General features: G+C 51.5%; 1 protein-coding gene and 1 long non-coding RNA gene across 2 annotated transcripts in view; one reads left to right on the top strand and one right to left on the bottom strand.

Annotated features, from left to right (window-relative positions):
• Nucleotides 1-14,748, bottom strand: part of Itpr1 (inositol 1,4,5-trisphosphate receptor type 1) — a 297,390-nt gene that overhangs the window by 15,674 nt on the left and 266,968 nt on the right. The window contains exons 59-60 of the mRNA XM_070018999.1: nucleotides 14,572-14,737; nucleotides 12,109-12,269 (exon numbers count right to left, since the gene is read on the bottom strand). Coding sequence (XP_069875100.1) covers nucleotides 12,109-12,269; nucleotides 14,572-14,737 — 327 coding nt within the window. The remainder of the gene's footprint in view (nucleotides 1-12,108; nucleotides 12,270-14,571; nucleotides 14,738-14,748) is intronic.
• LOC138824768 (uncharacterized) lies at nucleotides 836-2,427 on the top strand. The gene is made up of 3 exons (XR_011371180.1): nucleotides 836-914; nucleotides 1,803-1,934; nucleotides 2,226-2,427. It is a non-coding gene; the product is annotated as an uncharacterized lncRNA (long non-coding RNA).

Here is a 14,748-nt window from a genome sequence, read left to right as displayed (position 1 = left end):
TCTACAGCTCCAAATTAAAATGTTTAGACTATTCCAATCTCTAGTGTGGGAGCAGAGAGAGAGAACACCTAAATCCTGTGACTTTCTATTCAGCTAAGGCTTGCTTAGAAAATGCTGAGCTTGTCTGAGTGCTAAATTATTCCAGCAAAGCCTGTCACCCGCAGCTCTCCACCAGCCTGAGTCTGAAGGCCTGGCAGTGTTTGCATAATCGTGCCAGAAAAAAAAAATCTATTCATGATCAAAACTATGGCTCACTGTCTTGGCTTCAGTGCAGTTTTGGGGAAAAAAAACCCTCATCTTTGACTAAGACATTTTGTGTGTACGTGAACTCTTTTGGGATGAGTACGTGTTTGAGGTGGGCGGGGGGGGGCGTGGATTGTGGGGCCACAGAGCATCTGTCTCTCTGGGTCTGAGACAACCCCTGGGAGCTTCCCTAACTCTCCTTGCTACTGGCATCTCACATGCCAATGTCATGAGGCACTGTCTGCCCTGGTCCGGCTACAATCCGGCCAGGCCGGGCTGTTCCCGTCACTGCAAGGGTTTCCTCTGTCAGAGCAGACAAACTAACTGAAGCCACAGCCGGAAGCCGGCTGACCACAAGCCCCGAGGTTCTGCTTAGTGCTCTTCTAGGTAAAGCTGGAAAAGTCCCTGCAAAGGCACACGCTGAGGTGTTACACCCCGGGGTGGCACTGACCAGCCTCTTCAACGTCCTTGACTGGAAAGGGGGGGGGAGAGGGAGGGAGGCAAAGAGGAAGAGGAGGAAGGAGGGAGGGAGGAAGGGTGCGAGAGAAAGGTGTTGGATGGTCTGATGCAAAGGCTAATCATTCTGAGGTTTTTTTTTCTTCCCAGGTTCAACTGAAGAGGCTGTTCCAAGAAAGACTCCTGAGAACCATCACTCCTCAGAGTCTGCTCAGGTAGGGAATTCAGTTGATCTCCTAAAGAGTCAGATGTGAATGGCTGAATCCACGGTTACTTTAATGGCCTATAAATCTCACTAGAAAAAAAAAAATAGTTGGGGCTGGGAAGGTAGCTCAGCGGTAGAGTGCATGCCTTGCAAGCATGAGGCCCTGGGTTCGATTCCTCAGCACCACATAAACAGAAAAAGCCGGAAGTGGTGCTGTGGCTCCAGTGGTAGAGCGCTAGCCTTGAGCTGAAGAGCTGAGGGACAGCGCCCAGGCCCAGAGTTCAGGCCCCATGACCAGCAAAAAAAAAAAAAGAAAAAAAAGGGCTGGGAAGTTGGCTCAGTGGTAGAGCACTTGCCTTGCATGCCTGAGGCACTGGGTTCGATTCCTCAGCACCACATAAGCAAAAAGAAAAAAGCCGGAAGTGGCGCTGTGGCTCAAGTGGTAGAGCACTAGCCTTGAGCTGAAGAGCTGAGGGACAGTGCTCAGGCCCAGAGTTCAGGCCCCACAACCGGACCAAAAAAAAAAAAAAAAAAGTTTTTGGGGGGGAGGGGAGCCGGAGGGTGAAAGAATTATGAGTCATGAGAAGAGGGTTCCAGATAAAAGGGGCTGTGGCTCACTGAGCCTGGACCAGCTCCTTCCTCTAGGCAGATTCTAGACCATCTTTTCAGTCCAGTGGCAGCTGCATTTCTTCCTGTTTTTCTTAGCAAGCAAAAGTAAGACAGGAGTGAGGGGGGGGGGAAGGGGACCCTTCATTCCCACGTGCTCAATCCCTTGGGAATGGCCCTTTTTCCAGAGGAGGAAGAGGATGGGCAGGACTGACACTGATACCTAACTTTGCAAAGGCAGGGTGCAGGACCCTCAGTGTACTCGAACTCACGTATCCCTTTGGTGACCTAGGTAACGACGCTCATTTCCCCCCTGAGGCTACAGTAACAAACAAGCCAGAATCTCTTGATCATGATGCTCAACTGAAATTTATATGTTAGAAAAAATCATGAACAACCACCCCCTCCCCGAAGTTTGGACATGGTAAGTGGTACCAGAGGCTCAAGAGGGGAGAAAGGCTGGAGGGGAAGAAGGGGGATGGGATGGATGGGGGAGGGGAGGGGTAGGGGATGGACAGGAGTGAGGGGGATGGGATTCACAAGCAGGAGGAGGACAAGATGGATGGGGGAGGGGGGCAGGATGGATAGGGGAGGAGTGGGATGGGGGGGGGGAGAGGAAGAGATGGACAAGAGGCACAGATGATTCCAGAGCAGTGGTTTAGTGTTCCTAAAACTGTAAAGTACGTTTGTGACATACATTCCTCCCGATGCACAGAATGTGCAACACTGAGATGGACCCTGATGTCAACGATGGACTTCAAAACTAACAGTGGACCAGTATTTGTGTATCGCGCGTGTATACCACAGTGATTCAAGACTTTAACAAGCGGGCACACGGGGGAAGGGAGGCAGACAAAAGGTCACCGGGGCAGGCTGCACTTTCTGCTCCATTTTTCTGTAAACGTGACATTGCTCAAAAAAAAAAAAAAGTCTTATTTAGAAGATGGCTGCCGCGCCTCTGAAAATCCCGTGTTCATCCCGTGTTCCGCAGAACCTGCACAGCGCAGGGATGGCCTGTGACACGGCCACGGCAGCAAGAGCTCCAGGAGGGGCCTGGAAGCCGAGGGGAGTCTGGTGTGACTTCTGCGTATACACAGTGGAGTGAATGAGTCAGCTCCTTCAACTCATGGCGTGCGCTCTCTCTCTCCCTCTCTCTCTCACATACACACAGAAATCAGCAGCTACTGTACTTGTACTTGGTTACTGTTAGGATCAAATGACTGTGAACGTGTCCTGGAAACTGTAAGCCATTATGCACAGCATTATAAACAGTAATGTCACCGCCCAAGGTCACAGTTAGCCCCTGATGCAGGTTATCAACCCAGGATCCGTGCACCACTTCTCTGGAAGCTAATTTCTCTTTCAGAGATACTGAATTCTTTCTTTCCTCTCCCTCTCCCTCCCTTCCCCCCATCTCTCTTTAAACCAACCCAACCTCTGAGCACTGTCCAAGCTGCTCACAAGTTGGGGTGTCAGCCTGTTTCTGTGTTGGAGCTCTGAATGACATTACCAAAATAGGCCACGGTTATATAACCGTCAGCTGGGTTGCAGTGACCAATTACCCTTCCCAGACTTGGTTAATAGTTGTTCTTGGATGATACAATGTAACAAAGACTGGCTAGTGCCAGCCCAGGGAACCGCACCCTTTTCTGATGAAATCCCTGCGAAGCGCCAGCTGCAGACTCATTCCTCCAAGTCATTCCGGGGCCACAGGTGAAATGCACCCTGGGTACCCGCGGGCACCGTGAGAAAGCAGGCCTCGCCACCTGGCATGGCACAGCTGGATCCGGGGCACCTGGGGCTGCCACCCGGAGGAGACCAGAGGTCAGAGGAGCAGAGAGGAAGGCGCGCAGCTGCCTGGGCTGGGCCGGGGCAGGGTTGGCCTGTTGTGAGATTCCTAAGAAAGAGCAATCCGGAGACTAAGTCGCTCTTTTGCCAAACCAACCTCCCAGCCGCCTCATGGTATTTTGCTTAGGCCACGTCCTTGCATTTTTCAATTAGCTGAAAAATCGACCAGGACCTTCCCTGTGGTTATGGTGTCGGCGGCGTCGGCGGCATTGTTTTTAATAGCAAGTTTCATCCATTCTTACTAGATTCCATTAGTTTCCAACACTGACCTGCTAGTTTCGTATACTAACAGTTTGATTGTTTGCATTGGGGAAACTGCTCACCTTTCCCCTCACCTTCACACACGGACACACAGATGCCATCGGCTCTTTCCTAATATGCCAGGCACATGGGCCTGTCTTTATCTCCGTCCACAGACTTCCCAAGGTGAGTGGCACCCGGGGCCCCAGGGGGGTTGTGCCAACCAACTGTGTGTCTGGAAGGGACCGAGCTCACTTGCCAGGTACAGCTCCTCCCAGGCCCCTCATTTTCTACTTCCTGCCCCCTGAACTCTGACCCCAAATATTTAGTCCCTTCCACCACACAGGAAGCCCGAAGCCAGGTGCTCAGGTCCTCATGCTCACGTTTCCTGGCGCTGCTGTGAAGACTGGGGGAGAATTCTGGAGAGATGAACTGAATGAAAACAGTTCTCTGATTCGGACCATCTCCCAGGTTGAAGTTCTTGTTCTTGCTAGGATCTGACTTCCTCTCGGGCCTCGTGGTGTCTGGGGAACAGCTCACCCGTGGCCAATGATTTCCACGAGTGCAGCAGGGCTTTCTGTCTTAGCTTTGAACTCAAGATCCTCCGGCGACAGCCTCCCACTTGGGAGTACAGGTGTGAGCCACAGGTTTTAAATACACAGGACAGTTTTTAAATGGCTGAACAACTCCAGTGGACACTATGGTCTACCTCTAACAAAGGTATTACTCTGAACAGAAAATGCAGGAGTTCAGGTATGGATAGGAGGTCTAGGTTGGAAGGGTGAAGTGGGGTACCCCAGGGGAGGGAGACACAGGCAGGGGAGGTCAAGGCAAGGAGGAGCATTGGGGGAATGTGTGTCTATGCCAATGCCTGGAGTATGAACAAAACCGGCTTCCTGCTGGTCAGCCTAACCTTCTCTAGCCATAGTCCTCATATTCTGAATTCTCACACACCGGAACCTTCAGTGAACCAGATTCCCTGAGCCCTGGTTTTGCACCTCAATGCCTTTAGGGCGGACGAGAGTTCTGCTCCTAGCCGACGAATGGGGAGAACCCAGAGCGGCCAGCTCAGGGCAGGAGCAGGGCTTCCTGACAGAAGGGGAGGTGGCAGGAGAAGGACCAGGGGTGATTCACTCCTCCAGACTAGCGGGCAGAACGTGTCAGGAGCCTGGGCGGGGAGACCTGGGCTCAGCGACTGCTCCGTGCAGCTGCCACTGACACGGACGCAAGCTCAAGTGCGGAGGGTCAGCGCCGGCGGGCCGGGTGGCTGGCCGGCTGCGGTGCCTCGGGACGCTGACACACAGTTTCCAGCGACCGCGAAGCCAGGGCCAAATCCCTCTCCACTCCTCTCTCCCTCTGATATTCTGGAACCCGGCGGCCGTGGTGTCAGCTAACTTCAGGAGGTGTTCTGGGAATCACAGGCTGTGTCCTCACCCAGGGCTACGCTTTCAAGAGCCGGGGTGACATTCACCCGATGCTTGCGGCCTGCTGGGTTAGACACACAGCTGTCTCTTGGGTGCTGTCTACACCGAAGCATCCACACCCGTGGCCCCAGGAGCTTCATCAAGGGACTCTTTGACTTCCCAGGATCCCCTCTGGCATTCCCAAACCAAAGTCCAAACCTGTCAGGGCTGCACTGAAGCACGGGCTGTCAAGTGTCGGATGCCAACTGCCCACACCTGCTGCCCGCTGCGTAAGAAGCGCGGAGCAGGGCTATCTGCGGCAAGGAAGGGCAGGTGGGTGGGGTCTGCGGCACTCTCCTTCCTCTGTCCTGGTGCCCTGAGCGCTCTCAGGATGGCTCCCCATGGCCATGGGCTCTTCCCACAACCAGGGCCTTGTCCTGTCTAATTACAATCCCTCCGCACCGTGTCCATCCTGAGTTACTTCCTCCAGTCCCTCGACTTACTGTCCTGGCCAGCAGGAAGCCGCCCTCCCTGCTGTCTGCACATTTTATAGCACCTCCTCTCACTGGGGTTACTAAAAGTGCAAGACGCTGGCCAGTTCCGCTTTCAGACAGAAGGGAGGGACAGAGGTGTTCACTTCCCGTTTCCATTTTTTGCCCTTGTTAGCATGCTTTGCTTGCTGATTCTTTTTCTTCCACGTCTCCTTATCAAAGACACATAAAACAGTATCTGAGGCCAGCTATCTAATCATGCTTAATTCATTAATATAACTTACGTACTTGGATAATTTACCTGGTAAAGGTGCTTTTTTGCTTTCCTGACACATAAGGCATTTGTTTAGGAAGACCTTTTATTTTGCAGGAATGGTGATGGGGCCTGCCTTCCTGTGGCAGCACCCCCTGACCTGAGAGAAGTGTCTGCCTCAGCCAGTATCGGGCTTACAGAGCAACGGATTAGACATTCTTGTGTGTAATTGTTCAGGAGTTACGCTCAGTGGGGTGAGTCACCGGGCGTGTTAGCTCCGCTGGGCTATGATCTGCTCCCTGCTCCTTGCCCAGCCCCTGCCCTGGAAGTTCAGACAGCCCCACACCCCACAGATCTGGCCACCAAGGGACATCTATTCCTTGTCACAAGTGTAAGTAAGGGTAACAGGGCTTCGTAATATGGGAGCAAGTGAAAATGAACACCTATCCCAGATCTACGCTCAGCCAGAATGCGATTGGCCCTCCAGCCTCTTCCATCTCCTGTCTGACACTCCCTGGGGCACATGAGGTGGTCCCCTGGGGGGGGCATCAGGCAGCAGCTGGGAGGACCAGGCCGCATCCAACCCCAAGGCTCCAGTCCTGCTGATGTATGCATCAGCCAGTCAGCAGTACTCAGGAGATCCTCTTTCACATTCTTCTCCCCTACCCACACCAGCCTTCCTTATCTGCCTGTTTTAAATGTGGCTAATTCCAGAGCAAGGGACTGAACCAGTCCTGGGGTAGGCGGGGAGGGGAAGGGGGGGATGGAGGAACAGGCTCCTGAGCGAGGGCTGGGTGGAACACACAGGTAATCTTATCCCTGGGAGTCCAGGTGAGGCTGAGTTCTGACTCAGCAGCTCCCGTGTGACCCTGAAGACGCAGCTTGGCCTTCCTGAGTGTCAGGAGAGGCAGTAACCACACCATCCGCCAGGCTGCACGGAGGACGTAATGAGGTTGTGCACAGAAAGCATGTGGTCGTGTCTGCCGATTAAAGACAACCTGTTCTTTATTAGCCAGTCAGCCCTGGCTCTGGCGGCTGAGGGCTGCCCGTTTCCAGCGCAGCCCTGGGCACTTCTGAGCCACTTGCGGCTCCATGGGGAGGCAGGGCCTCCCTAGGCATTTCCCTGTCCTCAGCACACGCCAATGGACACGCCATCTTGGAGGACAGAAAAAGCCACAGTAGCCCAAGGTATCAACAGACAAATAATACTAGGATGAACACCCGAGCCGCATACTCAGTGCACTCAGAAACACACCTCCCAGCACCCAAGAGGCAGAATCCCTGGTGCAGAGATGAAATCCTTACTTATGAACAAAAGAGATGCCTCTGGTTCAGTTACTCTGTGTGTGTGTGTGTGTGTGTGTGTGTGTGTGTGTGTGTGTGTGTGTGTGTGTGTGTGTGTGTGTGTGTGTGTGTGTGTGTGTGTGTGTGTGTGTGTTGTGTTATGTGTGTGAGTCATGGGGCCTGAACTCTGGGTCTGGGCGCTGTCCCTCAGCTCTTTAGCTCAAGGCTAGCGCTCTACCACTTGAGCCACAGCGCCACTTCTGGCTTTTTCTGCTTATGAAGTACTGAGGAATTGAACCCAGGGCCTCATGCATGCAAGGCAAGCTGTTTGGTCTTTTTTATTATTTATTTTTTTATTTTGCCAGTCCTGGGGCTTGAACTCAAGGCCTGGGCACGGTCCCTGAGCTTCTTTTGCTCAAGGCTAGCTAGCACTCTACTACATGAGCCACTTTCATGATTATTTTTAAAACTAGCCTCCCTTTAAATGTTGCCCGAGTTTCTAGCATTCAACATCTACTCTCCTGTTCCTCACTGTAGTTTAAAAAAGGTGTGTGGGGGGCTGTATGTCTTCACTGGAAATCATTGAGCTGATCTCTCACCAGTAATGGGCCCTTTGAGCAGCCTTAAATTCTCTTGGGAAAAGTAGCATGATGACATTTCTGTCTATCAGCACGGCCTTTCTCACTACCATCTACGGACCAACACACATTCTCAGTTCAACAGCATGAGAACAAAGTTGAATGGTGCTAAAGTTATGCCTAAAAAAAAGGTACACAGCACACAAATTATTGTGGAAATTTACATGTAGATCAAAGCTAATCAAGTGCGCTTATTTAAATGGCTGGCAAGCAAAACTCTTTAGGATGACACCAGGACTCAAGTTCCCATGGGGAAGGACAAGGCGGGGCTCAGTGAGGTCGGGCTGCAGCCACAGCCCGGAATGAGGGAACCAAGGCGGTGGTGCTTGCCCTCCACTCAGTACCGACCATCTGGGGTCCACGTCAGGTCCACCAGGAATCAAGTGTCATCTCAGGATGGGGCCGGGGAACTCAGGCGCCAGTTCCCAGACCAACGGAAGCCTTCCATTCAGGCAGCGAAGGCAGCCGGTCACTGCGAAACGCTGGGACAGCTCTCAGACGGATGCAGGGGAGAGGGAGTGACAACACCAGCCATTCCAGTCTCCAAAGTCAAGAACATTCCAGCACTTGAAAAAGAGGAAGACACGGAGACTCCCCCCACCCCCCTCCAGGAGGGAGTTTCTAACAATCAAGATCTCCCTTCTAATTCCTCTCACTGGCAAAGTATCTCACCTAGTCCTGGAACTACAGGAAAGGAAGCTTCTGGCAGCTCTTGGGTCACCTTGTGGCCCTGTGATTTGAGCCTGACCACTGGTCAGGACCTCTTTCCTGGAGCATCTGCCACCTGCCAGGTCTCCATTTTACTTCACGGCCACCGGAAATGGATGTGTGAGGTGCTGTTAAATCCAGATTTACAAACCGGAAACTCAGGTCAGCAAGGCCTTGGGAGCTGCAAGGCTATGGAAGCAGAGCAGAAACTCACAGCTTTATTGTGAGCTTCCAGATGCCGTCCCTGGGAAGGGAGGGGGACCTGGGAGGGGGCATCGGCCTGGCCTTCATTTGACCCAGTGAAAGAGGGGATGAGCAAAGGAGAGGGAAGAGAATATATGACCTTTTATAATGCACAACTAAATACTGATCTGTGCATGAATGGCTGGCAAACACTTCTCAGCTGTGAGACGCACTTCTTCAGACCTGTCTTGTTTCTCGCCCTCCAGGGATGGCAAGGGATGCACTGTTTTTCTTTATAGAGGGGAGAGGTCCTGTCACCTCAACGTAGGCGATTTCCTCTCAGTCAGCCTGGCTGTCCCACAATCCTTTTCAACACGGTGTCCAGGCAGACTCCACAAGCAGCCCCATGCTGGCTTGGGAGAGGTGGAACCTAGCTGCCATCTGCAAAGCGGCTGTCTGCAGGAAGCTCTTTTGAGCTGCAGCAAGTTCCCCCTGAGGGACCACGAGGCCTTTCCACTTGGTCCTGCCCGGTGGCCTTTTGGCAACTTTCACTTTCTAGTCCTTTTGGAAGCTTTAGGATCTGAACCTGTGGACTAAAGAGGATGTGTGACGGCACTAAACACCCTCCGCCTTCCGCCATCAGCTACCTGGGGCTTTCCTGGAAATGGCCTGTCTTTAAGACAGCTTTGGGGACACAGAGGTGTGGGGAGCCCTGCTTCCCTCCCTCCTGCCACTCACCGGCTGTGTCTTCTGTCCTCTCAGGGTTGGCTTGTCACCTAGACTGCCTGATTTCCCCTTCCAGAAGCAGTGAGTTTTGAGGCCCATGAAGCAGTTCCCGCTTGGTCAAATGAAGGCTAGGCCGATGCCCCCCGGCCTCCCTCCCTTCCCAGGGACGGCATCTGGAAGCCCACGATAAAGCTGTGAGTTTCTGCTCTGCTCCTCCACAGCTTTGCAGCTCCCGAGGCCTTCCTGACCTGAGTTTCTGGTTTGCAAATCTGGATTTAACAGCACCTCACACATCCATGTTGGGTGGCCGACACGGAGTGACTGACGCAGCACATAATATTGATATGGGGTCTGTTCTGTCGTTGTTCTGAGGTTCCAAGGGGCTTGAGTCTCCCTGGGAAATGCAGGATGGCTCCGCTTGGGGGGGGGGGGGTGGGCAGGGAGGGCTCTAATGTCTTCTGTATCTCGGCAGCCTGCACAAAACATCTGGCCCACCAGCGACTCTGATCTACTTCAGACTTAAAAAACTCTTTGGTGTCGGGTGTTTTTTTTTTTTTGTCAGTTGTGGAGCTTGAACTCAGGGCCTAGGTGCTGTCCCTGAGCTCTTTTGATCAAGACGAGGGATCTACCACTTTGAGCCACAGTGCCACTTCTGCTAGTTAATTGGAAATAAGAATCTCATGGACTTTCCTGCCTGGGCTGGCTTCAAACCACGATCCTTAGATCTCAGCCTCCTGAGTAGCTAGGATTACAGGTACGAGGCACTGGCGGCCAGCTCATGTCAGGTGTTTTGACAAGACATCTCATGCAGTCAAAGCCAAGTGTGCACAGGAAAACATGCTGGAATGGCATGCGGAGGTTCTCTGGCCAGGCTGGGTGGCAGGCAAGGGGTCACTCTGTCTTAATCCCTGTCAAGTGACTGCTCACAAGACTCCTGTAAGTCTCTGTGATTGAGACAGAGGCCCCAGAGTGACTGCAGTGTTAGGTGATTATCTGAAAATTTCAGAACTGGCCCCAGAAAGATCTGAAGACTGGGAACCGACAGACACTTCAGAGGAAAGTGTGGGTTGCTGCCTGGGACGTGTGTCAACCGCACTGACAAAATGGGTTTCTTTGTCAATGCCAAACACTCGAGGGAAGGCAGTGTGCCTTGATCTTGCCGGTGGAAGCTGGTCCTGATCTCGCCCTGTTGTGTCTCCTTACCCACAGGAGTCTGCACCCACCAGAGCCTTCCCTGTCCCTCTGAACAACGTGACTGTGGATGCAATTTCCACACACCTGCTCAGCCCCTTCTGGGCCATTCATGGGCAACACGCTTCCCTTCAGCTTGGCTTTTGTCGGCCAAAGGGGACAGACAAACCCTCATCTTCACTTTGGAATGTGTGTTTCTCTCCCTCCTCCTTCTGTGATCATTTTTCCTCCTTCCCTTCGGCTTGTCTCTGGCCCGTGTGTTACCTTCTCACTTTCCACATGCTTTGGGGAAGTCATCTCTGCTGTGAGGCCTGCCCCCGACCCCCCACGTCAGGTAATGGTAACGAGCAGACACAACAATGGACCTGGAAGAACAGCATGTGCGCAAGAGGACACGCACGGCGGGGATCAGGAGTTCTCTCCTCGGCAGCCACACAGCCGTCTGGACGGTAATCTCCTAAATCACCGTGTCCTGTCTCCTCTGTGGGATTCCTACTACTCTGCGGGTGACTCACGCACCAGCAGCCACGGCACTCCCTAGGAGACATGGAAACGGTGAAGTCCTGCCGGCTGAGTCAGAACTTGAGCTTTAACTGAGATCTCCAGAAGATTTCGACGTGCATTCAAATGTTGAAAGCCCCAGAATTAGGCTCAAAGGACGTCAAGGTACAGATCGCACGGTATCCCCTCCTGAGCCTGGACGAGGCCCAAGCCTGCCTGACCGCAGGGCTGACTGCTGTGCTGTGCAACAGGGCCCAAGGCCTTCCTGGGTGGTGTGCAACCCTTGGGAAGTTTACCGCGAAAAGCTCTAAAGTCACATCTGCATAAGACACAGCAGGGCTGGGCGGGCAGGACGCTCAGGTCCTGGGCGGCTGGGAGGAAGGCAGTGAATTGTGGAGCCCCTCTCTGCAGTGGGCGGGAGCCAAGGTACCTCCCCAAACCTTCTTTGCTTTTACTGTTTGTGACGCTTCACTTGGTCACGCGGTCCTGAACGTGCTAATGAACCTGGAGAGCGCAGGTCTGGAGGAACAGCACATCTGGACAGACGCTCCCCCGCCCCCTCTGGCTGGGATACGGCAGTCCACATTTCCCATGTAGCAAGCTGAATCTGACCCCAGTTCCTCCCATCAATGTTCCTTCCTGAGGCTTAGCAAGGCAGTTCCCAGAAGGCCAGGCTGAGCCCAAACAAACGAATCATGCGGAACCCTACCTCGTTATTATGCTGCTTGTGAGACCCCCCTCCCCCCATCTTAGAGACCAGGCCTCATTCAAGCAAAGTGTTTAAAAAAATATATGATATCAGGAGGAAAAGAAGATGAACACAGACAGGAAGCGAGGCAGTAGAGTTTGATGTTTTAAGGCACCAGTTCCAGTCCTGGGCTAATCAATCTCTGAGCCTTGTTTGTTACCTGCTCCTTTGAAACAGGCCGGCAGCAGCTGTGCAGGGGTCCCGAGGACCCCGACAGAGCACGGCGCTCACAGGGCACGGCCCCTCACCCATGGGGAGGCCTCACGCAACGTCCGATGCCAGTTTCCTGGTGTCCATTTCTCCCAGGGCTGGCAGGACTGAGCTGAGAAGCCAGGCCGGGGGTCCCCAGGGCCACAGCCCCCACCCTGTGCACGTGCCGCTCACCTTGATCATCTCTGCCACGTAGCTCTCGGGCCCCGTGTACTCGGTGGAGTCCTTCACCTTCACCAGGACGATGAAGCACAGGTAGTGCCACATGTTGTGCTCTTCCTTGATGTGCTCCTCAAAGGTGACCGTCTTGTTGTCAAACTTGTCTCTTTCTAAGCCTAGAAAGGAGACAGAAGCCCCAGCCCAGCTCAGTCAAAAATGCAAAAATACTGTAAGACAAAAACATGTACATCTGTAAGTGGGTGGTGGGGGGAGTCCCTCTCTTTTGATGAAAGTTCTAGAATTTGAATTCAGGGCGTCAAACTTGTTAGGCTGGTGTTCTACTATTTGAGACATGCCTCTAAGTCCTGCTTTTTGCTAGCTATTTTGGAGATGGAGTCTCTTCGGAGTTTTCTGCCCAGGTTAGCATCCAACTATGATCCTTTTGATTTCAGCCTCCTGAGTAGTTAGGATTACAAGTGTGAACACCACTGATGTCCAGTTAAAAAAGTTGACAAGGCCAGGTACCAGTGGCTCGTGCCTGTAATCCTAGCTACTCAGGAGGCTGAGATCCAAGACTTGCAGTTCAAAGCCAGTTTGGGCAGACTCTTATCTCTAATTAACCACTCAAAAGCTGGAAGTAGAACTCAAGTGGTAGAGCATTAGTGTTAAGCAAAAAAAAAAAAAAAGCAGCTCAGAGACAACACCCAGCCCTGATTTCAAGCCCCAGGACTGACACAAAAAAGAAAAAAAATTAAAAATGCAAGAAGAAAAATAAAACAAGTCATTATATGGTAGTTTGGCCACCATATAAAAATGGATTCTGGCAAGAAGCATCACTGGTTATAAGAACTAGAGCTGGAAAGTCTAATGTGAGAAATCATAGAGTATTTAGAAGGTATCGAAGTATCTCCCCATGTAGAACGACTCTATGAAGGCTAAAACTTGGCAACTACCAACTTAAAGTCAGTATCACAAGTTATGATGACTTGTATGCCTTGTGATATGGTATATTGAGAAGAGAATGAGGATACATGCTTGATGTTCCTGTAAAAAAAATGCATAGCTTCAATTCTACATGAGAAAATGGCAGAAAAGCCCCATGTCAGGGGACAATCTATAAATGTCCAAAACAAACACAATGACTGGGTATCACCCCAAACCTATGGCTTGCAAAGGACATTACCAGAAGGAATGATAGTTCTAAGTATGTTTTGATTTCTCAATTTTGGTAACCATATTATAGACATGTAAGAAAACAGTCTTGTCTTTAGGAAATGTGCACTGAGATATTTAGGAGTAAGAGTTCGGTCATTCACACCCATATTGTTCAAACGTGTGTGTGTGAATAGAGCAACGGAGAAACAGTATTCATATCTGGAGAATTTGGTGTGAGGAGTGTGAAGAATATGGAGAAATTCTTTGTGCTAACCGTATCATTTTTCTTTGACTCTAAAATTAAGTGGAGAAAAAAAAAAGTGTAAAGAATAGGTTTGATAGCCGTGAGTCAGTGGCTCACACCTGTCATCCTAGCTACTCAGGAGGCTGAGACCTGAGGATCAGGGTTCAAAGCCAGCCTGGGCAGGAGAGTCTCATCTCCAATTAACTACAAAAAGCTGGAAGCAGAGCTGTGCTCAAGTGATACAGTGCTAGCTTTGAGCAAAAAAAGCTTAGGGACAGCGCCCAGGCCCAGAGTTCAAGCCCCAGGATTGGGTATAAAAAAGTTTGAAGAATTGAAATGTTTAAAATGAAAACATTCATTTTAAATATATATGGAAGAAATTTATATTTAGTAACTAAATTATGCATAATTACAAGATGATTACTCGGCTCCCACTTGGCATTTCCATATGCATTTCCTGCAGATAGGCTGAAAATGACCTGCCTGGGTACTGTAGCACCTTTACTGAGTAGTTCACTCCTCAGTCCCGGGGGTCCACAGTGTTCTGTTCCTCTATTTTGCCCATCAATGCAAAGAAGTCCTTATTGCAGTACCAATTACATGGAAGGTTCAAGAAGGTAAGGGACTAGACTGTGGGCACGTGGCTAGTAGGTGGCAGGAGCTAGATCAGAACCCAAGTCTATCACACAAGGCCTGAGCCCTACACCGTCATAAATATTCTAAGAGGAACATTAAAAAAAATTTTTTCACAGAAAGTTTGAACCTATCTGAGGCTGGAGGAAATACGCCTGTGTAATTCCCTTAGAATGGGTCCAAGGGAAACTGAGGCAGCCCAGGAACAAAGACACTCTGCATTTGTCCTAAATTATGTGTGGTGACATGTCTGCTCTTAGTACTTAGTTCCTAAGACAGATGGGTGTCTGCTGTACAGAATTCATCCACACTCCCAGTATTTTCTGGAAAAATCAGAGCCAGAGTAGAGCACTGCTCCATGCCAAAGCCACACCCAGCCGGCCACGCCCGCCACCTTTCCACGTGCTCTGCTACACGGGCAGCAGGAAGCGGGGCGGGGAACTCACCGCAGATGAAGCATGTGGTCTTCAAGATCTCCTCTTTCTTCTGCTTCTCACTCCTCAGGTCGGCGAAGGTGTCAATGATGACCCCAAAAATCAGGTTGAGGACAATGATGATGACCATGAAGAAGAACAAGAGGTCGTAGATCACTCTCGCGGCAAAGAGGGGCTCCTAGGGAACGG

The sequence above is a fragment of the Dipodomys merriami genome, unplaced genomic scaffold (genome assembly GCF_024711535.1).
Source record: "Dipodomys merriami isolate MVZ:Mamm:240054 unplaced genomic scaffold, mDipMer1.0.p SCAF_13, whole genome shotgun sequence".
NCBI classification, from domain to species: Eukaryota; Metazoa; Chordata; class Mammalia; order Rodentia; family Heteromyidae; genus Dipodomys; species Dipodomys merriami.
The sequence above is the reverse complement of the archived record's forward strand: the minus strand, read 5'-3'. Positions and strand labels throughout refer to the sequence as shown.